We start from the raw sequence: 26,990 nt of genomic DNA on the forward strand, positions 1-26,990 counted from the left end.
GCTACTCAGGAGGCTGAGGCAGGAGAATTGCCTGAACCCAGGAGGCGGAGGTTGCGGTGAGCCGAGATCGCGCCATTGCACTCCAGCCTGGGTAACATGAGTGAAACTCCGTCTCAAAAAAATAAAAAAGAAAGAAAATATATTGCGACTTTCTGAACTGAAATATAAACTCTCTTAGTGATAGACAGCTGTCTTTCAGGTGGTCCCTATAGTCAGACGTTACTCCGTAACCTATGCCAGGCAGTCGTCAGTTTGTTGGTTGATATTTTCTAATTTCACAATTTCTGTGATTTTTCCCACAAATTGGATGAAGAAGGATTCAGAGTCACACTTATTTTTGACTTTCATGTGTTCCAGTCATTTCCTGTTGACAGGAATCTGATGGAAATGTCATCGTGGTGATCACTATTCTGAAGAACTTAAGCTGCAAGCTTTCCTGAGTTTGTTGTTTGATGTGTATTGATATCAGGATCTGTATGAAATTGGGGCTGTTGAGGAGACTAGGGTCCATCCATGTCCCACTATACACCCCAGCCTTAAGTGCAATATCTACCCATTTGATCTATGAGCTATAATAGCTCTTCATGCATTTGACTTTACAGAGAGATTGAATTAAAGTGTGTGTGTGTGTGTGTGTGTGTGTGTGTGTGTGTGTGAAATAAATATATAATATATACTCAATGTGAAATAATTGCAGACTGCTAAAATTTAATATAGGGATCACTGAAAGAAAAAATCTTAATTCTTCAGTTGTTTCTATTTATCAATATAACTCTTTAGTCTTACTCTGTTTTTTTCCAAAGAGAAATTAAAGAATGAATATATCAGTGAAAATTGCTGGCATTTTTGGACTAATATTCTCTTGGGGAAGAATAAAAATATTCTCTTGAATCTTATCAGACAATTCTGTGATACATCCTAGTGTAACATACATTTCAAAAAGTCTTTAAAGATGGAGTATCCTGTTTCCTCTGCAATATTTGCTCTCTGTGGAAGGACCAGGCAGTAGTGACACTTTGATTAGCTGCATTCATGGTGCTGAGCTTTTTTCCAGCAGACAGAGAAGAGAGCCTCATAAAAAGATCCAAAGATGCCTGGTTAAGCTTCTTCCAAACGAACCACATATGAAGGCCACAGGCTAAAGGGTCTAGCAAAGTATGCTGTTGGGATTTTCTGATTGACACTTTGCTACTATTGGGGAAAAATTTGTAAAATATGTTTTCTTTTTTTGGTACTCAGATGAGTATAGGATCAAACCAGTGGAAGAGGTCAAATACATGAAAAATGGGGCAGAAGAAGAGCAGAAAATAGCAGCCAGGAACCAAGAAAACTTGGTAAGAATTGAATTTCTCACTTAACAATGAATTTTGGTGACACCATTGTAATAAAATCTGCACTGCATGTTTTAACTGCAGCTTACACAGTGGCACAAGATTTCTTGAAAATGCTGCAGCTATTTATAGCTTGCCTGGAAGCTGCACCATTACTCCTGTATCCTGTTTGTCTCCGAATAAGCCCTTTTTAATCTTGATAGAGAATGCTCCAGGGAAAATATAGCAAAACTATTAGTGTTTTAAAATAGCTAAATTTAAGGGAAAAATCATGAAGTAGGATTGAGGTTTGTGAGGGGAGGATTGTATGAGTTTTGTTTTTCTGTACCTCTTTTACTCCTATCCAAATCAGGATGAATGGTTTTTTCATTATTCTAGAGATATAATGTGGACAAAGTTGCTTTTCAAAGGAATAAAAGGTCATTTTTAAAGGAAAAGCAACTCACTTCAAGGTAAGTCTTTCTCCAGAGAGTCAGTACTTCATATTCAGAATATTAAAGGTCTTACGGGTTTTGAGTTTATGTGAGAATTGTGATGATCTGAAATAGGAAGTCAGGAACCTCTTTTTTGAGTAGGAACCAGTATACACATTCCATTTAACATCCCATATCCATAAAAACATTAGCTAATTATAATATAGATGATTTCTTAAAAGCAGTTACAAATTGTTAAGAATATGTATTTACTCAGTTGTATCGGAGCAAAATTGTTTTTGTTGTTTATATTATATTTTGCATTACTTATATTTGGTTTTTTCATGATTGAGTTAAAATGTATTTTTTAAGAAGCTTGCAGTGTCATATAATACTTTCACTTGACTGAAACTCATTTTTTAATGATGTGCTTTGTTTTTCTTTTAATGACTTCTGCTGCAGGAGAGGAATTTGCCAGAACAATAAGCAGTGCACATGAGTATTTAGGGCTGTCATTTTCCATGACACATTTGTGAATATTGGAGGCTGATTCTTTTCCCTAATTCTTTTCTGAACATATGATCTATAAGTTTGAAATACTGAAATATCAACAAGTGAATATTTTTAGATCATTTTAAAGGAATGAAAATTTAGGTAATGAAGTTTTGCTTCATAAATGGGATTTGGATTTTAAAGTATCACTTAAGACACAGAGATTCATTATGTCTACAGTGGTAATGTATTTTATCATCAATACTTAAATCCAGGAAAGTAGCTATGACTAAATACTAAAAGTTAATATTACCAGACTGTCTACATGGTGTTTATTTTGCTTTGAATGGAGAAATCGAAGACCTGAGCATTGAAATATTAGTAGTCATGTTTCTACTTTATTTTACTAAACAATGGAGTTTTTCCTTGCTTGATGGAGTTCTAGCTTGAGTTATAAATCTCATTTTAGTAATAATATTTACTATAGAGGCTAGGGAGCTACTTGTGAATAGTCTGGCAGTGGTTTCTCCTTGATTCTACCAACATGTGTCTCTGCTTCACATGCTTGTGTCTCTGGAACCAAAGAAGCAACACCTTTTATAGTTTATGAGTTTTCTCAGCGTGCTTTCATCATATTTAGGACCAGTATAACCCTTTTCCTTCTCTCTCAGTTTTGCAGTCTGTCAACTACTTGGTGCTTGGTGTATTCTTTTTCAGCATTGTGGTCAGAATCAGACTGAATAGGGATTTGAAAAGAGAAAAATGTCTGGTCATTCTGGTTTATTTGTGGATTATCTGTGACAAGCCTCACCCCTTTGCTCTGCCAGCCAGCCAGGATCCAGGCTCCCAATAGAATTTTTCAAGTGTGTAAAGATTTGCATGGGGAATGGAAAGTAAATGGCTATCTTTAATCCTAAATTCCTAGACTGTTTTCCAAAATTAAGTGACTGTTCAGTTATCTGGTAGTTTTTTGTCTTTGTTACCTACTCCATCCTTTGGGGGACATAATCAAGTATTGACTATACACGATTTGAGAAAATATTAATAGCCTCCTAAACTTGAAGCTTAACATTGGAAAGTGGATGAAATAGATGTAACAATTATTATTATTATTATTATTATTATTTTAAATAAAAAACACTCTTTAAGTGTCAAGAAGTTCTTACATTTCAAAGAATGATATTAAGATGTAGGTCAAAGTGTTTTTTAAAAGTTTCTTTAAACTCATACTGTTGCATGCTCAGCAAACACAACCAAGGCAGTATGGCAGGATGGTGAGGACAAGGGTTCCAGTCTCAGCTCTGCCACTTGCTTACTGTAGGATGAAGATTTTTATTTCTCTAAGCCTCCCACACACCACATGAGAAAAAAAACAATGCCTCATAGTCCTGTTGTGAGTATTGCATGAGATGACAGTCGTAAGACTTTGAGTTCAGTGCTTAGCACATGATAAGCATCTGTAAGAGTTAGGTATCATCACGTAAAACAAAAGGAAAGAATCAAGAGTGTTAAAATCAGGTTTCTTTCTTTTTTCCTTTATGTTAATTGGTGAGAGGTTTCTAAACGAATACTTTAGGTTGATGCCAACGTTAGATGTATCTTTAAAAACTTTACCATGGAACCATGAAATTATGTACAAAGTGTGTTTTGAGTACCTATTATGTACAGAACACTAAGTTTTGAGAGACTCAGGGTACTTAAAGTCAGTCTTCAAGGAGCTTACAGTATAGTTTCGTTGAGTTCAACAAATATTTGATTGCCTCTTGCAAAGCACTTGCACTAGACTCTGCAGAGAAACAAAGAAAGAAACCACTGATCCTCAGGGTGCTTGTGTTGCAGTGGACAAGATAAGTACCAAATGACTGTAAGTAAAACAAGGTGAGACTGAACTTTAAGAAGGAAATACAAAGAGCTGTAGATATTCAAAGGAGGTAGAGAACTCATCTATTGGGGTATCAGGATCTACTTCATGAAAAAGCTGACACTTATGATGGGCCTCAAAGTATGGAATTGGGGACATGTGCCCAAGCAGAAGTAACTGGTGAAAAACATAAGATATATTTAGTAAAATGCACATAGTCATTTTGGTTGGGCAATGGCAGAGAATAGGAGTAGGTGTCAGTAGGGAAGCAATGGGAGATTAGAATCAAAATGTAGTTGGGGTAATGTACAGAGCCTTGATATCCAGCTGAGTGCTCTAAAATTGATGCAGTGGATTGAAGGGAGGCTTTGAGTGTTCATAAACCAGGGATTGGCAGGATGGAATTACAGTGTGGGAAAGTTCATGTGGCAACAGCTGGTGTAATATGGATTGGTTTGGGGAGCCAAAATGAGAGACCAGTCACAATAATTTTTTCAAGAGGCAGTAAATCTGAACCAAAGTGTTGACAGGGAGAATAGAAAAGATTTCGGTAAGGCTGCAGAAGTAGAAGCAACAAGATTTGACGGCTCATGAGATATTAAAGAAGACCAGTGAATTAGGAGATAATGGTAATGTCAAGATTTAGATGCCCTAGAAAGACGGTGGGTTGGTCATGATGAGAATAAGTGGTGACCACAATGATATGGTGAAATCAGTGGGAAGACTGTTTTTGAGGAAAATAGAAGGTACGCATCCATCCATCCATCCATCCATCCATCCATCCATTCATTCATTATTTATTCTTGTTAATCCTTAAAAAGTTCAAAGTATAGTGCACAAAAGAAGTTAAGACATGGATCATACAACAATGTAGTAAGTGCAGTAATAGAACTTCACCTGTGTCTACTAGATTCTTAGGCAGTCAGATTAATTGGGAGACACAAAAAGCACATCAGAATAAATCCCCTTGGGAGCTTACTTTCTAAAAGCAGATAGAAGGCATGTGACCTAAATGAACACAATTCAAAGTATGATGTGAAAACAGAGATTGGTTTGAGCAAACAGAGCTTTAGGAATTTGTAGAACATTGATGTGGAGAACTCTAGTGAAGAGGTGGGAATGATGGTGTGCAGCTCAGCAGCATTGCTTTGGGACATGCCAGGTGTTCAGAATGTTTTTGTTGGCTTGAATGAACAGAAGAATGAATGAATAGGCATAGTTGGGCCTATAAATATACATTTGGGTCAAGTTGATGGCTGAATGCTTGATACATTAGTCCATTTTCATGCCACTTTAAAGACATATCCAAGACTGGGTAATTTATAAAGAAAGAATTTAATTGAATCACAGTTCCGTATGGCCAGGGGGGCATCAGGAAACTTAGAATCATGGTAGAAGGGAAAACAAACACGTCTTTCTTCACATAGTGGCAGGGGAGAGAACTGTATAGCCAAGGGGAGAAAATTCCTTTATAAAACCATCAGATCTCATGAAAACTAGCATGAGAACAGCATGAAGGAACTGCCCTCGTGATTTAATCACCTCCTATGAGGTCCTTTCCCCGACGTGTGGGGATTTCAATTCAAGATGAGATTTGGGTGGGGACACAGAGCCAGACCGTATCACTCGGGTATAAATGGGGCAGCCAAAAGGAAGAGAAGAGATGATGGTCAAAGAAAGCCCCTTGAGACTCCAAGGTCCACTTCAAGGCCCTCCTCCGTAGGTTGTCTGTGCCCACAGGAGGCTTTGGTTTCTGTCTTGCCACTGCCCTCCTTGCTCACAGCAGGCCTCATCATTGGTAGCTCTTCATTTTTTAAGATTCTCCTTTATTCATTCTGATTACATCTGAGTTCTTTATAGTACTCAACGCAACTGTTTAGGCATAACTGTGCATAATTTGCTTAGTATCTGTTCCTCTTTTGGACTTTAAGCTCATGAGGCTAAAAACTATCTTTTTGGTATCTAGCACCTAACAGTTCATAATACCTAGTAGTTGCTCAGTAATTGCTGCAGACCTCCAGTCTTTTGAGCCCCTTGACATCAGGGCTGCACGATGGAGAAGATCATGCTGGTTTTCTGAGGCTGTTGATGCATCATTTATATGTCAGTCATTTATGTACTCACAATATGAAGATGTTCATTATCCCAATTTTCATCATTGCTTAATGTCATATTTTCCACTTTGCTTCTCTCAGACTTTAATTCCATCTTAAGGATGGTGGTGTGAAGTAGTAGCATTTGCTTTAGAGTATACATAGATAAATATCGATATGGGCCCTAGCTTTACCATGTCTAGCTTTATGCTTTTGGCCAAATATCAAAAATTTTCAGACTTCAAGTTACTCATCTGGAACCTGGGGAATCACAAACTTACTAATTATTGAAGCAGGGGTCCCCAACCCCCGGGCTCTGGACTGGTACTGGTCTGTGGCCTATTAGGAACCAGGCCACACAGCAGAAGGTGAGCAGCAGGCAGGTGAACGGGTGAACTTCATCTATATTTGCATCTGTTCCCCATCGCTCACATTATCACCTGAGCTCTGCCTCCTGTCAGATCAGCAGCCGCATTAGATTCTCATAGGAGAACAAACCCTATTGTGAACTGTGCATGTGAGAGATCTAGGTTGTGTGCTCCATATGAGAATCTAAACTAATGCCTGATGATCTGGGTGGAACAGTTTCATGCTGAAGCCCCGCCACCTCCTGCCTTGCCTCTTTATCCTGGTCCATAAAAAAATTATCTTCCATGAAACCGGTTCCTGGTGTCAAAACGATTAGGGATTGCTGTATCAAAGTTTTAGAGGAAAATATGTGAGAATATGTTTAGAACCTAAGCAAAGGGAGGGAAAGCAAAAGCTGTGAAGAAAAAGCTTTCTTTCATTACATTGAAATTATATACTTTTGTAAAGCGGAATAACTACAAAAAGTAGTTATTCTATAGATAGGCAAAATCCTGGGAGGAAATTTTTATGATAAATAAAAGGCAAAGGATTAATGTCTGGGATTTAGAAAGAACATGTAAATAATTGAGAAAAAGATAATCTGTTAGAAAAATAGATAAATGAACAGATGGTTTACAGTAGAGGATATTGGATGTTAAGCGTATGAAAATATGTTCCATATCACTAGAACAGTGGATACTCTCTTAATCAAGTCTGCAAATCTCTCTCTCTGAAAGACACTGGCTGCAGCCAAAGCATGTTTGCCTGGATGGCTGGTGGGCTATTCACTAGAATACCTCTGTGCATTTACTCCCACAGTGAATTGTGTATTTTCCAAGAGCTGGTGTGCTGGTTCCCAAACTGGTTCATACTAGTTGAATGTCATTGTAATTATGTAATTTAGTTAAATAATATGTAAGCCAATGAAACACAAGTATGTAAAGAGCTGTTTCAGTGAAAATTAAATTGAATGCTTTGGAAAGTCTTGATGAAGGTGAATTACTAAAAGCTTGATGTTAAATTAAATTCATGCTCACATTATTTCACAAGGTCCTTACATTCCCACTTCACATAAGAAATCAAAACAGGGAATCCTAGATGAGCATTAAGGATATGGTTTATGCAGAAGGTGAATGTGTAGCCCTGGTCAGTGGTTCCTTACTTAAAGGAGAAGCCTTTATTCCTACACCAAAAAATGGGAATGCGCTGGGTGCAGTGGCTCATGCCTATAATTCCAGCACTTTCCAAAGTGGGAGAATCACTTGAGGCAAGGACTTTGAGGCCAGCCTGGGCAACATAGAAAGACTCTATCTCTACAAAAATGAAAGTAAAAATAGAATTAGCTGTGCCTGGTGGTGCATGCCAATAGTTGCAGCTACTCAGCAGACTGAGGCAGGAGGATTTGAGGCTGAGGCAGGAGGATCGCTTGAGCCCAGGAGTTCAAGGCTACACTGAGCTCTGATCGTGCCAGTGTTCCCCAGCCTGAGTGACAAAGCCAGACCCTGTCTCTAAAAAGAGGAAATACACATTCATTTAATTTAAAATAAAATCCTATGTTTAATATATATGTACATGTTTATGTCCCCCTGATTTAACTCACTGGATTGTTTAATTACCAGTTTGGATGGTGTTGCCTAATAGCACTTTTAGTGTAATCAGGGAAATGCAGATGATAACATGATCTCATTTTCACCCAATGGATTGGCAAAATTTTGAAGTTTGATAATAGCAGATTTTGGCATGATTATAGGAAAATAGGCATTTCAATACTAATGGTAACCATTTTGAACCCTAGTTTAGCAGCATCTGTTGAAGTTTAAATATGCATGCCCATAACCTAGCCCTTCCAGATCTTACTGTCCACCCAAGCAGCTACTCATCTGCATGAGGAAGCTTGCACAAGACTTGTTCACTGCAGCATTGTTTATATTAGTGAAAATCTGAAAATAACCTTCCTGCTTGTCAATATGAGAATGGTACAGCTATGCTATACAAGGCAGCAATTAAGAAGAATGAGTTAGAATTACATGAACTGTCGTGGAAAAATCATGAAAATTGTAGAGTGGATGTATATAGCATGATGCCATTTAAGGTTTTATTAAAATAAAACAGCAACACTGTATTTTCTGTGGGTACCCATATATGTTTAGGTATTCATAGATTAAAAACTGAGTGGGTATACCCAAAATTACTAACAGTGGATACCTGAGTTAATGGGGAACCTAAGAATGTGAAGGCTCAGTTTCCTGCTCTGCAAAACGGGGAGAATGGTTGGAGCCACTTTATTGGGAAGTTATGAAAATTAAATAAGATATACCTATAACCTCCTTGAAGACTTCCTGGCATAGAAAATGCCATTGTTGGCTATCTTCATGTTACTTTTATTAGTGGAGTTGGGTCAGGTGGGAACGGATTAGAAAAATTGCATGTGGTGGTTAAAGAGGATTTTTATCCTTTGTTTTTAATTTTTTCAAGAAAATATGAGTATAGTATCTGTGTGATTTAAAATTGATTTTTAAAAAAGGAGATAACAATAATAAAAGTCCAGTATTGACTACATGGGAATCCACAAGTAAAATTATGACATTTCTCCTTATCTTACATATCGTCAGTTTTTAGTCATTCTCTGAAGTCTAACAGATTAGGACTGTTAGAACACAGTTTGACTTGAGAATCACTGGGCTTTGCTTTACATAGATTACCAGTTTTGCATTTAAATGATTTAAAAGTACATTACCCTAGACTTGGCAGTATTCTGATTCCTTGGCCTCTCTAAAGTAAGCATTTTGACAGATAAAGGACATTCCCATTTTAATTTTTAAGTGTTCCTTTGTACTATACAATCAAACATCATTTAAGGAAAATATTAAGGACATTAATTAAGGAAAATTATTTCTTTAACATTTGCAATTCTCAAGTCATATTCCCTTAAGAATATTAAGCCATTTGATGGTGGATTTTTTGTGTGTTTTTTCTTTGTTTGTATTTCCTAGCTTTACACATATTGCAATAGTTTGGGGGTTTTGTTTGGTTTTGTTGTTGTTTTTAAGAATGAGTCTCACTTTGTTGCCCAAGGCTGGAGTGCAGTGCTGCAATCTTGGCTCACTACAGTTTCTATCTCCTGGGTTCAACAATTCTCGTGCCTCAGCCCCCCAAGAAGCTGGGATTTCAGGCATGCACCACCACGCCTGGCTAATTTTTGCATTTTTAGTAGAGATGGGGGTTTCACTATGTTGGCCAGGCTGGTCTTGAACTCCTAGCCTCAAGTGATCCACCTGCCTTGGTTTCCCAAAGTACTGGGATTACAGGTGTGAGTCACCACACCCAGCCTACACTGGTTTTTGATTCACTGTTTTCAGGTCTCTTTGAATAAATGAAAAGATTCTTTTCTCTTTGATGACATATAACATGGTTGGTTGAGCTTTTGATTTCAGTCTTATCTATAGAGTTGAGGACTACTTTGAAACACACTTCCACAGTCATCAATTTCTGAGAACAATTCTATGACAAAATTAAAACAAACGAACAGAATGTTTTAATGTGCTTTAGGAGAAAAGGAGAGTGGAATCAAGTTTCAGGCATGACTACATCCCCCTCCTGCCTATGGAGTTTATGAGAGCTTCCTTACTTATCTCCAGTCCATTAAATGTCCAATAAACATCCAGGACGTCTTTACTGGATTAGTCCGTTTTCATGCTGCTGACAAAGACATACCTAAGACTGGACAATTTACATAAGACAGAGGTTTTATTGGACTTACAGCTCCACATGGCTGGGGAAGCCTCACAATCACAGCAGAAGGCAGGGAGGAGCAAGTCCCATCTTACATGGATGGCAGCAGGCAAAGACAGAGTGAGGAAGAGGCGAAAGCAGAAACCCCTGATGAAACCATTAGATCTCGTGAGACTTATTCATTACCATGAGAACAGTATGGAGGAAACTGCCCCCACAATTCAGTTATCTCCCACCAGGTCCCTCCCATAACACATGGGAGTTATGGGAGTACAATTCAAAGCGAGATTTGGGTGGGGACACAGAGACAAACATCCAGTTGCAGAAATGAAGACTTGGAAATTAGGAGGCATCCCTGATCAGATTAACTGCTTCAGAAGCTCATGTGAGCTCTCTTTGGAGCAGTGGCATCCAGTTGGTGAAAACTGGGAAGTGACCCTGATCCACAGAATAAGCTGTGTTGAAGCAGTCCCCTGTAAGGGAGCTTGTGTTCTCCAAAGCATTTGATTGATTGACCGCCTGAAACATAAACCAGAGGATATTCTGCAATTCCATTCAATAACATCAGGTCAGTAGGAAAGCCAAGAGCTCAAGATCACAGTCATCATACTACTCTATTAGATGATCACTTGTGAGGAATAAAAGTCTTGTGAATGAATGTTATAAACTTAAAATCACTAACAAAATGTCTGTTATAGTAATATACGTTCTTGTATAGATGTTCTCATATTTAGGAACCCTCTACAAGTCCATTTGAACTCTTTAATAAGCACTATGTTTACTTTTCCTATGACTCTGTATAGCAGCTAATAAAATAGCAAACTGACTTTTCTGTTTAAAGATTGTTCTTGACGATCTTAGAAATGACTATTTACCTTTGCGTTCTCACTCTTAAATGCAAGGTCAAGTAATTATTTTTGGAGACCAAATAATACAAAAGACCACGACTTTGAATAGCCCCAGTTTCCCAAGCCACTTGTACATTCCTATCACTTGAGAATAAAGTAAAAGAAACCAACAAGAGTGAAACTGGTGTTAATAGAAAAAGTGTCAAGCTGTATAAAGTACTACTACCCTTCTCACTGCTCTCCTTCTAGGGACAGATGAGATTTGAGCACAGGGTGGGGCTAGGTTGGATTACAAGAGAGAGTTCTGGACTTGAGGGAGGTACTTCATAGTTTTGGGGGACTTCTAGAGTCTAGAGGACTGAGGTGTTCCCCACACTAAAGTGAAGATAGTGATTCTAGGTATCTGATTTAGATAAAATATACCCTTTCCGAGACAGCTTAATAAATAGCATTTTAAAGCATCAGATTCACCCCAAAGATCTCATGGTTCTAACTCAGTAGTCTCTTTACTTATTCTCTCATGCCTGATGTGATGGTGACATCAGCCTGAACTTCTGACAGATAGTTAGAGGAATAGTGTCAGGGTCCCAGACATCATCTACCTGAACATTTTGGCTTCCTAAGGAAATAACTTTACTCACAGGAGCGAGGAAAGGGTTTTGACAGCATCATTCTCTTCTGTTCGTTGTGGGGTAGAAGGTATAAGAGAGAAGAATGCTACCACTTCATCGATCTTGGAAGACTTCCTATATCCAACTAGCATTTTTGTGTTACTTGAGCCAAGCACATTCAAGGTCTTAGAGATTATTCTGGCACTGTGGTAATTTGATTTAGAGTAGAGCTGGAGTAGAGTTTAATTCTCTAAGGATGAGAGATTTGTTAAATCAGCCTTCCAAGTTTTAAGTATTGAGCAGAAGCAAAGTTTCCGATTCAGGAACAGAATACTGGGAGAATAAAATATTGCACATAAAACTGCTTTGTAAACATAAAGCCCAACAAATTATAATGATTGTTGTTATTGCTGCTTAAAAAGACACCTGGCTTCATTTCCGTTCATTGCTGTTTTATAGTGGAAACAAAGTTAAGGCACAACATGCTTGTGGGTGTAGGTAAGAGTTAATGCCTACTTCCCGTGAAGAAAGAGTTATATCTTCATATCACACTTCAGTCTCCTATGAAGAAAGGATGATACTAAAGTGTATCTCAACATACACGGAAATCAATGACTCAGGTGGTTTTTGAAGCAACTACATGACTGCAATCCTGTTTTAAATGTTTTTTTCTCTTTTACATGCTCAACGCTGAGCTGACTATATTCAGGTGAACACAGTGTTAGTGTTCCAGTACAACATATCTCTTGAATCAATTTCTATTTCGGTGTACTCTGTTCTCACCCTAATTTAGGCATAGTACAGGCACTGAAGGTGTGTAAGGATTGACAACACACAGTTGCAACTCTTAGGAAACTCAAGAGGAGACAGATACACACACTGAGTCTCTGATGGAGGCCCTCGAATGAAACCAGAGCCTCGAATAAGACCAGGTTTTCATTGGCAGATGAAATTGGGAAAGGGATTTCAAGCAGGAGGAATAGTGTTGAGCCTGGAAGAGAGACGTGGCATGAATAACGAAGCAGTTTGGGAGGCTGATGGAATGCTTTAGGAAGTGTTTATTTGGCTAGTTGGATTTTTTTTTTTGGTCAGCACATTAATTTCTGGTTTACCAATAGTCACATTGTTTAGCCAGTTTGCAGTATTTGTAATTATAGAATAAATGGAACAGACCTCTGCTGGTCTAATTTAAAGATTGGGTTGTTGATAATGACTTCCCTTTTCCCAGCATTGTTGTAAAATGTGATTGCTTTTAAACATGCTTTCCTTAGATACAGGGTGCTTTCTAAAAGTGGTTGAACATAATTACTCTTGACCTCCTCCTACCCAGTAAAGGATAGCATCGAGTTTATCCCCTGAAACTTTCCTGTTTAACTTTTGGAAATACAGCAAACATAAACAATACTTTAGATTTCTGGCCTCTTCTCCAAGAGCAGGACCCTGATATTTAAGTAGAAAGTGCAAAAAAGCTCTCTTCAAAGCTTGATCCTGTATGATCTCCCTGGTCATTTTAGATACTAGATTTGTTTTTCTCACTAAAACATGAGCATTTTTTATATTCAAGTGGCCCCATTGGGACACTGAGTGACAGCTGAGTCCAGGGAAATGAGTGACAATTGAGAGGGCCACCTAAGGCTGGGCCAGTGCTACTACAGTGCCCAGAACAATAACACAGTAGTGTGACTTTCTGTAGGTTGTTCAGATTTCTCTCTTATCCCTTATGTGATACTAAAAACCAAAGCATGTAAGTTTCACTCATCTGTTGGCAAACTCAGTAAGGTAGCTTCACCCAAAATTAATAATTTATGCTCTGGAAGTGAGAGTATCAATAGCAACCATCATGTTTCCAAGAGTCTGGGCTCTAGTAAGTGTCTCTTCCTGTCAACTTCATTTGTGAGCAAATAATACCCAGTATTAACAGGGATACAGGACTCACCAGCCTTATGATTTTTATTTTTAAAAGGTTTTTGGTAATTCTGAAAGTGGAGTTTGTTCCTGTCATCCACAAGAGATAGAAATAAATAATGAGGCATAAAAATTTCATACACCTTCCTTGGAGGGAGGAGGAATATTGTTCAGCTTGTCAACATTATAATAGGTGTATGAAGGTGCCATTCTAAGTGCCTGCTTCATGTTCATAACAGGATTAATTTATTTACTCAGTGTTCTGTATGATAACAGTTGCCAAATTTCTTCCTTCTTTGAAAAGTAACAATTGATAATGATAACAATATTTCCCAAAATGTAATGAGATGACTCAGTTTTTTGGTTCCTGTCCGAGTGTAATCGTGTACTACAGAGACTCATTTACTGGCAAACCTCTGCTTATAACTGGACAACTTGAGAGCTTAGTTAACTTTAGGCAAATACGTCTTTTCAGATTTTTACCGTTGAGTGCATAAAATGAGACGGGAATCTGGTGAGTAGAACTGGAATATAAGGCAGTGCGTGGTCTCAGAAACAAAGCAGAAAATTCATTATTAGCACATAGGTCTGACATGCTCAGGGTCTTCCAAATACAAGCCAGGGTTCCTTTGCTTCTCCTGAGTCTGAGATGCAACGAAACCAAAAGGAACAGCAGGGAATACCAACTGCAGACAAAGAGAACAGAGAACCTTGTTCTAATGGTTCACACTGATGCCTTACTGCCCATAATGTTTCAGCTCAAGTCAAACAGTTTCTGCTGGCCAGGAGATGACCATCTAGTGAGACAAGGTAAACCACACATGGCTAATGGATTTGGCTTACTCCTGTTATTTTCTTATTTAATTGTACTTTTAAAGTTAACCTTTCTCTGTGTGTAAACATACTACTTGCTTGAATTCCTTTAAAACATACCTTGGGAAATACAGAAGTGAATAAAAAATAAAATCAGTCATAACCCCATAACAACCATTTATGTTTTTATGCCTAATATAAATAGAAATATAATTTTTTTCTAAACAAAAATCGATCTGAATTTCTTACAATGCTAAACATAATCTTACCATATGTCTAGAAATCTTGCTCCTAGGGTATTTTCCCAACTGATTGGAAAAACTGTAACCATACAGAAACCTTTATGTGAATGTTGATAACAGCTTCATTCACAATCACCAGAAACTGGAAGCACCAGATGTCCTTCAGTAGATGAGTGGACAAACTGTAGTACATCCGGACCGTGGAATATTAGTTGGTAATAAGAAGGAATGAACTACCAAGCCATGAAAAAGCATGGATAAGTGCATATTGCTAAGTGGGAAAAGCCAGTCTGAAGAATACACTGTATGATTCTACTTGCATGATATTCTGAAATAGGCAAACCTGTAGAGATGATAAACAGATCAGTGATTTCCAGAGGTTTGTACAAAGAACAAGGTTGCGTAGGTGAAGCACGGGGATTTTTGTTTGTTTGTTTAGGATGATGAAACTATTCTGTATGCTACTGTAATGGTAGATACATGCTATTATACATTTGTCAAAATTCATACAGCTTTATAGCAATGACAGTGAAATTTAGTGTACATAAGTTAAAAACACAAAAATGAAAGCCAGGGGATCTCAGTATAGAATGCAGTGACAAAAGAATCTAACAGTATTACAAATACGTGAAATAACCTTACCGAAGGAGACTAAGGGAAAGATGCTAACCTAAGTAACTTTGGAAATCAGCAAAGACTGTGAGACTAAAACCAAAGGCAACCGTGCATAAGCACTGTACTAATTTTTACTGTGGAGGTAAGAATTCTGAAAACACTGACTTTGAGCTGAGTACTCTCTCTCTCTTACTTACTTTGGCTTTTTGGTTCTTTAAAGGATACAGTAGAAGTACTGTTGTGAAACTATTCCTATTATTTAGGAAAGTGGCAGTCATTTTAAAATTTTATTGTTAGAGTCAATGACAGAAAATGTTGAGTTAACCATATTGTCCAAGGAATGGAGTGTGCTGATTATTCTTGCCTTATTGTGGAAAGTTTTCTGAAATGTATTTGCCTTCTCCTCGTTAGTAAATACAGGACTTTAAACATTAGTGAATTTTTCTTCATGATTTAATATCTTGCCTTGCCTTAAGGTCACTGTTAAAAACACCCCCCCAAAAAAAATGAACAATAGATTCAGAAGCTGAGGATATTGGACTAATTCTTTGCCAGCCTTCTGACATCCCATAGAAAATATTTTTAGAACAATTTCTTTTATACTAAACCTACAGATATTTTTGAAGCATATTTCCATCCCCAGCATTTTATTCTTTTGTTTGGGATCATTAGTGCTGAATTCTCTCTCAGCTTGGGTAGAACTTGGCAGGTAATACAAACATAAATCAGGTTGTCAGCTTTCTAAAGCTGGTCAGAGACTAAGTTGTGTTTTGGCTATTGCTTTAAAAAATGAGAATTGTTTGACAACCTTGTGGTCAACTAACTCCAAATATGTCTAATAATTTTGCAGAAACCTACTCTGTTTTCTGGGTAAAAATAAAAGCATGAACCTTGGAACATAACACTTAAGTGCAGCCTGTTCATTGAGAAATAGCACAGAACTGATCTGAGGATAAAGAGAAAGAAAATATCCACCAAATGAATCTTTTTGTGCATTTGCCAAGAAGTAGGAAACATTCTTCCTTTCTCAAAAGGTTCTATTCTGTTTTTAAAGGGAACAGAAATCCCTGATGAAGTTAGAGCCTTCAGTAATTTCCCAATCATCGAAGAGTACCAAAAGATTCAACATAAGTAGGCCAGTAATGAAATTCTTTAACTTGTTAATTTAATTTTTGCACAAAATTCAAGGAGTGCCATCTTTAAAAGACAACGAGGTCTTTCAAGTCCAGTACTGGTATAGTACAGCATGCTACAAATTGAAATATCTTATAAATATTAATAATTTTCATTCTCCTAAAAAGTTTCCTAATATGGTGATTAATGTTGGATCATTGTGTTTAAAATAGAAGATCCCTGGTCTTAACTTCTAATTTTCAAGTTTAAATTAGTTCATGTTATTGGAATTTGAGAAAGAATAAGTAAAGTGAACTTAGAGAAAGAGTGAAAATGCGTATCTGACTACAAATTGTCATCACTCATTAATGAGGAAAAACTGTGTGTATCTCTAGGTGACCCTCTTGTCTCAAGAACCTGCTAATCATCTAAATGTTTGGCACATCTCAGTAACCCCAGTAGCCAGTACAATTAAAATTAGCCTTGAACACATAGTATCCCATGTCTTACCTCCCTTTTTTGAAGGCATTTTATCAACTGAGCTTTCTACTAATAGTATTCAGCCTCTGTCTCATTTCATGTTATAGCAGCTGCACCTTAAAATATGATTTTAAAAGACATACCTATTCCTATCATTACAACACATTTTTCATTTTTGTGAATTTTTATGAGATACTTTCCATCTTTGCCCAGGTACAAGTAATAGTTTTTACAGAACTGCATAAATTTCCATTCTACTTTTTTTCTTAGCATTATGTCATTTTCTTTTTTTTTGAGACAGAGTCTTGCTGTTGTCGGCCTGGGCTGGAGTGCAATGGTGCAATCTCAGCTCACTGCAACCTTCACTTCCTGGGTTCCAGCAATTCTCCTGCCTCAACCTCCTGAGGTGTTGAGATTACAGGCGCCCACCACCACACCCTGCTAATTTTTGTATTTTTAGTAGAGACAGGGTTTCACCCTGTTGGCCAGGCTGGTACAACTCCTGACCTCAGGTGATCTATCTGCCTCGGCCTCCCAAGGTGATCATTGTATCATTTTCTCTTTTCCTTTATAGTCATTGTGTTAAATTTTAGTGGATGTGTAGAAGTACTTTAAATTGATTTTCCTTAGCTTTTATCCTGCTATTGGGTATTCATCTATTTCCTGTTTTTTCATTATTATATATTACATAATAATTGTGTAAGCATATCCCTAAATACGGCCATTCTTTTCTGTTGATTTATTTCCTTAGATAAGTTTCCAGGAATGGGATCATTCGATTAATGATTATGAATAGTTTTATTGTTTTGGACATATATTGCCTGGTGCCTTCCACCAGCAATATATGGAGACTGCCAATTTCAACACTGAGATAAGAGGCAGAACTGATACCTGCACTAGCAATGAGAATTTTGTTTTTTTTTAATTCTTGCTGATATGATACCTCAAGGCCATTTTATTTTCGCATATTTTGATTATTCTTTAAAACAGATTGCTACCTAATTTAGTTCCTACTCTCTTTCCTGCTTTCTTTCTCCTCTAATTTTTATTATTCGGTTAATAAACATTTCTTGAGTGTTTACTTTGCACCAGACCCTGCGCTACATGTTTTGGATACAAATGTGAAAAGAAAGATACAGGATTTTATGTCTGGTAGGGGAGATACTTGAGCAAATAGACAACTTCAGCTTTATGTGATAAGAAGTTTGATAGGTGTCCATATGTGATAAGAACATAGAGACAGAGAGAGAGGAGAAGAACAATCAAGCCTCTTGGCTGTCAAGATATTTTGAAACATATATAGATTCTCTATGTACATATGTATTTATGAGTACACTTAACTTGGAGTTGCATACAGATATGTGTGTGAACATGCATGCATGTGTATCAGACAAAAATCTGGAGATGTATCATATTGGATCATCATTATCATGGAATGATAAAAGGAACCCATGCCAGATAGGAGCAATGATGGGCAAGAAGATGGACAAAGGGCAGTCCAATAAAGGAGAATGAAAGAAAAAGGCAGTCAGGTGGGAGGAAAATCAGAAGACAACAGTGGGAGGAAGGAATTTAAAGAAGTGAGGAGCAATAGCCTCTACCAGATTAGGCTACTTGGAAGCCATTGAGTATGATATCTTTTTACCTTTGAATGCCACTTGGAATGTGAATATCCTGTCCCTTTATGGGCATTAGCTTAGTAGAGAAGAAGCCTAGGCTTTAGGGTCAAATAGACCCTGGTTCAGATCATGGCTTTGCAACTTACTAGCTGCACAACCTTGGGCAAGAATCTTAATACTTTTACAATCGTTACCATATCTTTACCTTTACACCCTTCACCTTTACAGTATCTTGCAAGGTTACTAGAATTAAAACAACTGATGTCTCTAAAATGCTTAATACAATGCCTGGCACATAATAGGTCCTTTGCAAATAGTAGATGCTTTAATTATTATTATTCTAAATATAGTAGTGATTATTTAAAAACATATCTCATACATGCTCTGTTTCTCTAGTCATAACTAGTCTTAGAGAGGTAGAAGAATGAAGTAGTTAAGAGCTAGACCAGAATCTCAGTTATTTAGCTCTGGGTCTTGGACAAGTTACTTTATCTCTCTGGGCCTCAGTTTCTTCATCTGTGAGATGGAGACAGTAATGGCACCCACCACATAGATTTATTTTGAGCATTAAGAATGGTGCCTGCTGCATAATAACTGCTGCATTAGTGATAGCTTTGATGATGATAATGATGACGATCTACCTCTTTGGACCAAATAACTTTACTCCATTTTAAGAATATAAGTAACTCTGTGCCTTTTGACTTCTTATTTTTATGCTTTCCCTTGCTCATACTTCATTTATTTCTCCTGAGAGTCTTAGCAGTCTCGTTTTTTCTTTTTTGGTGGGGGGAAGGGTTCACTTCTATTTCTCTTTTGCCTATTTGGTTTCAAAGTTTCGTCAACTATTAGATTTATCAAGCTCAACACTTACGACTTTTTTTCTTATAACTATTTTTAATTGGCAACTGTTCTACCCCGAATATCTGATCTTGCTTACTTATTTCCAGATGCAAAATTGACTTCATGGCCTTCCAAACCCTGTTGAACATCAGTATCCTCCCATTAAGAGATTGCTCCTTTACTTCTGGTATTTGGGGCAACAGTCTGATATTTATAGAAATGGTATTGTGGTAGTATTGGTGGATGCAGAAACATTTTGAGATACCTACAGCCATTTAAATATTATGTAGGTTTTATTGTCTTCCCAGGTCCCCAGTCCCTATATTCCCATTCTCCTGTTAACTCGTTAGAATTGGTTTCTCCAGTGGGAGTAATGAAAGTTATACAAATTTTCACCTGTTTGAAAGTGATCTGGCTTTAGACTTTAAAAAGCCATTTTTGTTTGCCCAAAACAGATAGGCTTTCGTGTGTTTTTCTGCTTACAAATATAATAGAATACGAGCATTTCCCCTCTTCACGCCACAGATTTTTTTGTATCTGGCTTTGGTGTTAACTTCTGGAAAGTTGGCTGTCTTTCATTTGCTGTTCTCTTCCTAGAGATTCCCGTTGCTTGCAGGTTATGCTTCTATGCTCTATTTTCTATGTCTGCCATCTTCTCTCACCTTCTTTCAGCCCTCCATATGTATTTCATGTATCTATTTCTGATTTACTAACCCAATTTCCTGCAGTGTTGATTTTAATGTTTACTGTATGCAGTGATCATCTTATTTTGTCTTTCATAGAATGAGTGTATCCTGATCTGTTCCTGTGTTTTAACAGGAATATTTCTATCTCCTTAAGAATGAATAACAGCTGTTTCCTGAATAATTTTTTTCACATGATGTGCAAGGTTTATTTAAGGGGGGTTATAATTGCTTATAAGATCTTCTTAGTATTCCAGTTTTCTTTTGGGCTACGTAACTTTCTCATTAGGGCCAGATTTTTTTTTTCTATTTTCTTCTACTTCCTCTCCAATTTTTGGAGTGATTATAATATGGAAGCTGACTTTAAATTTTATTTCCACCAGCTTTGAGGGGTGAAGAGCAGGTCAGTCAGAGATGATCTCTTTTTTCCCCAAGGCCCCACCTTCTCAGGAATCAGCAGTGCGCTTCCTGCAGCTGAGATTGTAGATGAGACAATTTTAATGAGACGTTTTTATCTTGGTCCAACCACATGGTTACTCCCAACGTTTATCTCTTAAAACAGGTTGGAGGAAGATTCTTAGAATTTTGTACCTCTAATGTAGCTTAGAAATAAAATTTTTTTCAATTCTTACTATTTTTTTGTGTCTGTATACATTTGATTAATAGATCGAACTTTTCAATTTCATGTAGGTTTTTTTTTTAATTTAGGGAGAGGAAGCTCCCCCTTTCTATTCTGATTTTCCCGAGAAAGCCAGAATTTAGCATTGGATAATGATAAAATCTAGATTTCGCCTGGCATGGTGGCAGAGTTTGGAGTCAGAGGGAAATGACTTCAGATTCTGATCACTCTCACTTGCCTTGTGTGACTTTGAGCAATTAAACAGGTATTTCTGAGCCTCAGTTCTTTCCACTGTAAAACAATAAAAATAATACCCATCTTACAAGATTGTTGTAAAGATGAGATATGGAAAACACCTAGCAAGCTGCCCGTCACTTGGAAGTTCTAGTAAGTGATTGCTGTTATTAGTAGTACTATCATTAAAAGTGCTGAGAAAGCACCATGAGTTCTATGATTATATGGATATGAGTCAAAGATTGGAAGAGGTCAGGCATGATGGCTCATGTCTGTAATCCAAGCATTTTGGGAGACTGAGACTGCAGGATCACTTGAGGCCAGTAGTTTGTGATCAGCCTGGGAAGCATGACAAGACCGTGTCTCTACTAAAAATTAGCCAGGCGTTGTGGCACATCCTTATAGTCCCAGCTACACAGGAGGCTGAGGCAGGAAGATCCCCTGAGCCTGGGAGTTCAGGTTTACAGTGAGCTATGACTGTCACTGCACTTTAGCCTGAGCAACAGAAAAAGACCTTGTTTCTATTAAAAAAAAAAAAGAAAGAAAGAAATTGGAGGAGCTCTGACTTTAACTTCACAGTTATAGTTTTTATTGTAGAAAAGTTCAAAAACTACTGGACCAAGTCAGAAAAATTAGGCTCTGCCAGTATCTCTCTGTGTCATCTTGGTCAGCTCACTTCATTTTTGAGGCTTGGTGTGTTCATCCATGTATTTAAGAGGTCGTGCAACAGTGATGACTTCTTCCTCTCACCTATATATAGGTTTGCATGTTTCTTACCAACGTTATGCATGTTTCTTACCACCATTAAAGTCATCTTTTGTTTTTGTTTTTTGATATGTAGAGAGTCTGTCTTTCCTCAGCATACAGCTCTTCCTACAGTGGCTTCCTGCAGCTCCTGGGTAATAAGCTGAGCAGGGATGACCTGTCACTGCCTCTCTGGGGCCTTCTCTTTCCCTTCCCTCTGGCTCAAGCTCTCGCCAAGCTCCTTCCCCGCTAGAGACTGCACTCCTGCAATTTCCTCCCTTGACTACTCCCTGATCCCTCCTACCATCTCCTCTTCCCCTGAAAGATTTCATTAGAGCATGGAACTTCTCCTTTGTAGCTCATATCACAGTCATAATTTAAGTCCTGTTTGCTCTAGGCCCCCACCCATTTCTAGGTGGTTAATAGCTGTTTCCCTAGTACCTAGCCTATTCCCCTAGCAGGTCATAAGTGCTAGATAAATGTTTGTAGGATGAATGAATGAATGTGATCTTGAATATAATGCTAAAGAAAGCATTATTTTCAATACTTCTTGTAGGTCTAAGACTTAGGTTGAATGCTAAGAAATAAGGTTTCATAACAATTTCAAAAATAAATGTTCCAGCATAATTTTTTTTCAGCTATTGATCCTTTGACAAAGAATAAAGTAAAATTGAATTATACTGCAATCTTCATTTCAAATAAGAAGTGACCTGTTCTGTATACCTTTCTCAATTACAAATATCCCCCAACTCTGGGACCTAGCTCCATGTAATCCCTCATAAAATGTCCTTCAGAAAAGGGTGAGTGGGTGCCAGCCAGTTCCACAGGAGGCCCTGGTTGGGGCTAGGGAGTGGGCAGTGAGTGAGGTACGTTATGGAGCATTTTCTTCAATATCTGGTATATATGTCTCTGCCTTGGGCTGCCTTTGTTTCTTTGCCATATCCAGACTTATCCTTGGTCCATGATACTCAGACCTATAGGGACAGAAGTTGGTTGGCAGAGTAAAGTCATGTAAGTAATTCTGATTCTACCCAGGAGTGGGGTGGGATCTGTCTGGGAGAGCATTCACTAGGGCGGTCCTGAATTCTCAGTTGTCTTTGAATCCCTAACACCTGGCCCACGGTAACAACTGAATAGTTTCTTTCTTTCCCGTCTATGATGATAATGCCTTTCATTTATGTGTCATTGCATAGCTTATAGAGTGCTTTACCTCCACTGGCTCATTGGAGCCTCACACACTGTGAGGTTGGTACTGTGGGTATTTTAATCTCTGTTTAAATTTCCAAATTCTGTTTAAACGAATTTAGAAAGGGAAAAGAAAAGCTCAGAGGGGCGTTCCTTGCCAGCTATTACCGAGATTTACTTTGGAATGAGGTGAAATTTAGATTTTAATTTTGTACATGTAAATTGCCCAGAGTTAGAGGCAGAAGGTAGTAGAGCTGAGACTCAAATCTGGGTCTTCTCATTCCAGATGTAAAGACATCAGTTGCCTCTTCACAGGGCTTGTCTGCATTGTAGATGATTTGCCTTTCTATCTAAGCATAATAGATGGAACAAAAAGACACTATTACAAATTGTGATTTCTTTTACACAGTTGGCTGTCTTGGGTTTTTTAAATTTTATTTTAGGGATTTAAACTGTGTACCTTCTGATTCTTTTTTCTTTGATTCTCACAGTCATTCAGCAAGCATATATTGAACATCTGTGTGCCAAGAACCATCCCCGATGTTAGGAAGAAAATTAAGACATGATCCCTCCCTTTGAGGTGCTCATGATATAGAAGAGAGCATGGGTACATGAATAACTAAAACACAGTTGAACAGGTAACTCTGTAGAGATAGGAGAGTCTAGGAAATGGTCACTTTACATGGGAATAGGAGAGAGGCAGGCAGAGGTCGTAAATACAGAAGAGATGGGGGTGGGTGACAGTCCAGGCAGAGAGTACAAAAGGGTGGGGTGAGAAAGTCCCTGAACTGGAGAATAGTCCAAGGTAGTGGTAGCAAATGGGAGGAGAGGGGGTGGTGGGTCTGGAGAGGCAGGATGGGGGGACTCGAGGTCTTGGGGTGCCAAAGGGAAGATATTCTCAAGGCAACAAGGAGCCCTTGAAATTATTTAAAACAGGTATGTGACATCAGATTTGAAACAATAACTGGCGTTGAAGATTTGGAGAGCTAGAAGTCCAGTGAAACAGAGAACTACACTCTGTTGTAGGGAAGTGAGCCCCCTTCACACCAGCTGTCATTTCTGCTAGTATTGAGAATGATTTGGAACAGCTGTGTAGGAACTTGGAAAGAGGGGTGCACAAAATTGAACCAAATGACTTTGCATTCTGATGGTTTTAGTTGTCCTGTGATGTTGTGACTTAGTGTCAGCTCTCTCAACAGGAAGTCACTAAGTGGAACCTAAAAGAAGTGCTTCCAAATCATGTTCCAAAGAAAAGAAAGAATTCTTATTTTCCACAACTGTACCCAAAGCTTAAACCAATAAAGTCAGATGTTTTTGTGCTCTCTGAAACAATTCCAAGCCATTTTGTAATCCCTTAGAGCATCAGATACATGAAGTACGCCAAACAGCTTCATTCCTGGCGAATGTCATTTTTAAACAGCAAATGAGAATACCAAGGAAATAGTGAATTGAGAACCCTTTTTCTCCATTTCTGTGGAAAAGTTAACTAAAAGCAATTGCAGCATCATGGATGGACTTTATCTTAGTAGGGGAAGATTGTGGTTTCTTGGATGTGTGCATATTAAAGCTGGGTACTTTCACCATTAGAGCCAAGTTCCCATCCCATTTGAAGGCTCACGTTTTGTTCCTTCTGAGAAGGAAGTATAAATACAGTATAACTCACTGATTGTCTTCCTTCCGTGGACTTTAGGAAATATACTTCTAGACGATCTCATAGTTTAGCTGTTGCCTCCGTTAAAACCTTCAGAATTTTCTGTTTGCTTTATACCCTGGCAATCTACAGTGAATTAAATAATTTCTATTAATAGGACATATTTATCATCCTAAGAAACTTGAAATGATGTAGTTCTTGGCATTACATTCTATTGTTAGCCCTGCCGAGTATGACATTAAACCGTTCAAGAAGGAATTGTGTAAAAGAAGATTTTACTCTCATGGTCATTAACAGGAAAAAAGCGTAATTTTCCATCATTGTAATGTACAGTTTACAGACGGTTTGGCTGTATGATCCTGGGCTTTCCTTTTCATCTCTTTGGCCTCAGTCTCTTCATTTTAAAGTGAGATTTGACCTATCTGACCTGGGTCAAACTTATTATAAACATGTATTTCTTCCACATACAGTGTTGATATACACACTCCAGAGGTGGATGGGAACTTCACCGTTTCAGGGACCCAGGTTCCAGCTATCTTGTTGCTCCGCTTGCTCACAACACAGCTTCACCCTGTGGTTGACTCTGCTGCTCCAGTGCCCACACTCATGTCCACACACCAGCCAGTGAGAGGAGGGAAAGGACCAAGGGGAAGAACACCCCCTGCTTTAGAGAAGTGATCTAAAAGTAACACACAGCCTCCTCTCATACCCCTTTGGCCAATATGTAGTCACATGATCATACCTTGCTGGGAGAGAGGTGGGAAATGGCTGTCATGTCATGTCATATAGTTGTCATGTACAGCTGCGATTTGTATGTTGGGGAGGGGTAGATATCTGAGGACAACTAGTAGGTGCCTGTCACAGCATGTGAGGCCCTTTCCAGTTTTAAAAATAAATAATGTGTGTACATTCCATGTCTAATTGCCTGTCAAACTGTGAAAAAAAATGTGGACACTATCCCTCTTGTGCAAGTGCCTGTGTTTGAAGGCGGCAGAGGAGGTAGATGGAGGAAAGCCCAGTAGGGGTGACCTTGTAAAGTTCTGCAGAATAACCTGATGGAGTGCATTCTTTGTGTGAGGAAAAAAAAAAAAACAAAAACAGATTACTTTCCCTAAATATGGGAAAACAGATATTTAAAAAGAAACAAATTAACTGGGACCTTAATTTATTTTTGCAACTTTCTCATCCAAGTTTTGTTTTGCAGCCAAAGAATCAAGTTGGCTTCTGTTGAATACAAAGTACTAATTCCCTCCCTTGCATAACCCCGGGATATATACATTGGCTATGCAAAGGGGAATTGAAAAGGCACATGTGTGGTATCAGATGTTTGAATTAGATACAGCTGTTTGTTTGGATTTTTTAAATTGTGGTAAAATTTACATAACAAAATTTACCATCTTAATAGTTGTATACCATTCAGCGACATTAAATACATTCATAATTCTGTGTATCCATCACCATCATCCATCTTCAGAACTCTTTATCTAGCAAAACTGAAACTCTATACCCATTAAACAATAGCTTCCCATTCCTCCTTCCCCCTAGTCCCTGGCAACCACCATTCTATTTTCTGTCCCTATAGTTTTAACTACTCTAAATGCCTCATATAAGTGGAATCATATAATGTTTGTCATTTTGAGAGCGGCTTATTTCACTTAGCATAATGTTCTGAAGGTCCCTCCATGTTGTAGCCTATATCAAAATTTCCCTCCTTTTTAAGGCTGAATAATATTCCATTGTATGTATATATACATTTTACTTAAGTTTTCATCTGCCAGTAGAAACTTGAGTTGCCTCCATGTTTTAGTTATTGTGAATAATGCTGCTTTGAACATGGGTGTACAAGTATCTCTTCCAGACCCTAATTTCACTTCTTTTGGGTTCATGCCCAGAAATGGAATTGCTAGATCATATGGTAGTTTGGTTTTTAATGTTTTGAGGGGTGTCCATAACTGTTTTCCAAGTGGCTGTAACATTTGGCATTCCCACCAACAGTGTACAAGGATTCTAGTTACTCTGCATCCTCACCAACACTTGTTATTTTTCATCATCCTAGTGGGTGTGAGGTGGTAACTCATTGTAGTTTCAAATTATATCTCCTTGATGATTTAGTGAGATTGAACATCTTTTCATGTGCGTATTAGCCGTTTGTATGTCTTCTTTGGAGAAAGGTCTGCTCAGGTCCTTTGCCAGTCTTTTAATTTAGTTGTTTGTTTTGTTGTTAAGTTTTAGGAATTCTCTAAATATTTTTGATATTAATCCCTTAATAGATACAGTGTATGATTTCAAATATTCTTTCTCATTCTGTAGGTTGCCTTTTTATTCTGTCACTCATATCTTTTGATGAACAAAATTTTTCATTTTTGCGAAATCCAATTTTTTTCTTTTGTTGCCTGTGCCTTTGGTATCATTTCCAAGAAATCACTGTCAAATACAAATGTCATGAAGCTTTTGCTCTATGCTTTATAATAAGAGCTTTATAGTTTTAGTCCTTATGTTTAGATCTTTGATCCATTTT

The 26,990-nt window shown here is 37.9% G+C and overlaps 1 protein-coding gene across 1 annotated transcript in view; it reads left to right on the top strand.

The window, feature by feature from the left end:
- Positions 1–26,990, top strand: part of CUNH1orf21 (chromosome unknown C1orf21 homolog) — a 229,096-nt gene that overhangs the window by 120,663 nt on the left and 81,443 nt on the right. The window contains exon 3 of the mRNA XM_017524512.2: positions 1,240–1,334. Coding sequence (XP_017380001.1) covers positions 1,240–1,334 — 95 coding nt within the window. The remainder of the gene's footprint in view (positions 1–1,239; positions 1,335–26,990) is intronic.

The sequence above is a fragment of the Cebus imitator genome, unplaced genomic scaffold (genome assembly GCF_001604975.1).
Source record: "Cebus imitator isolate Cc_AM_T3 unplaced genomic scaffold, Cebus_imitator-1.0 Scaffold33, whole genome shotgun sequence".
Lineage (NCBI taxonomy): Eukaryota > Metazoa > Chordata > Mammalia > Primates > Cebidae > Cebus > Cebus imitator.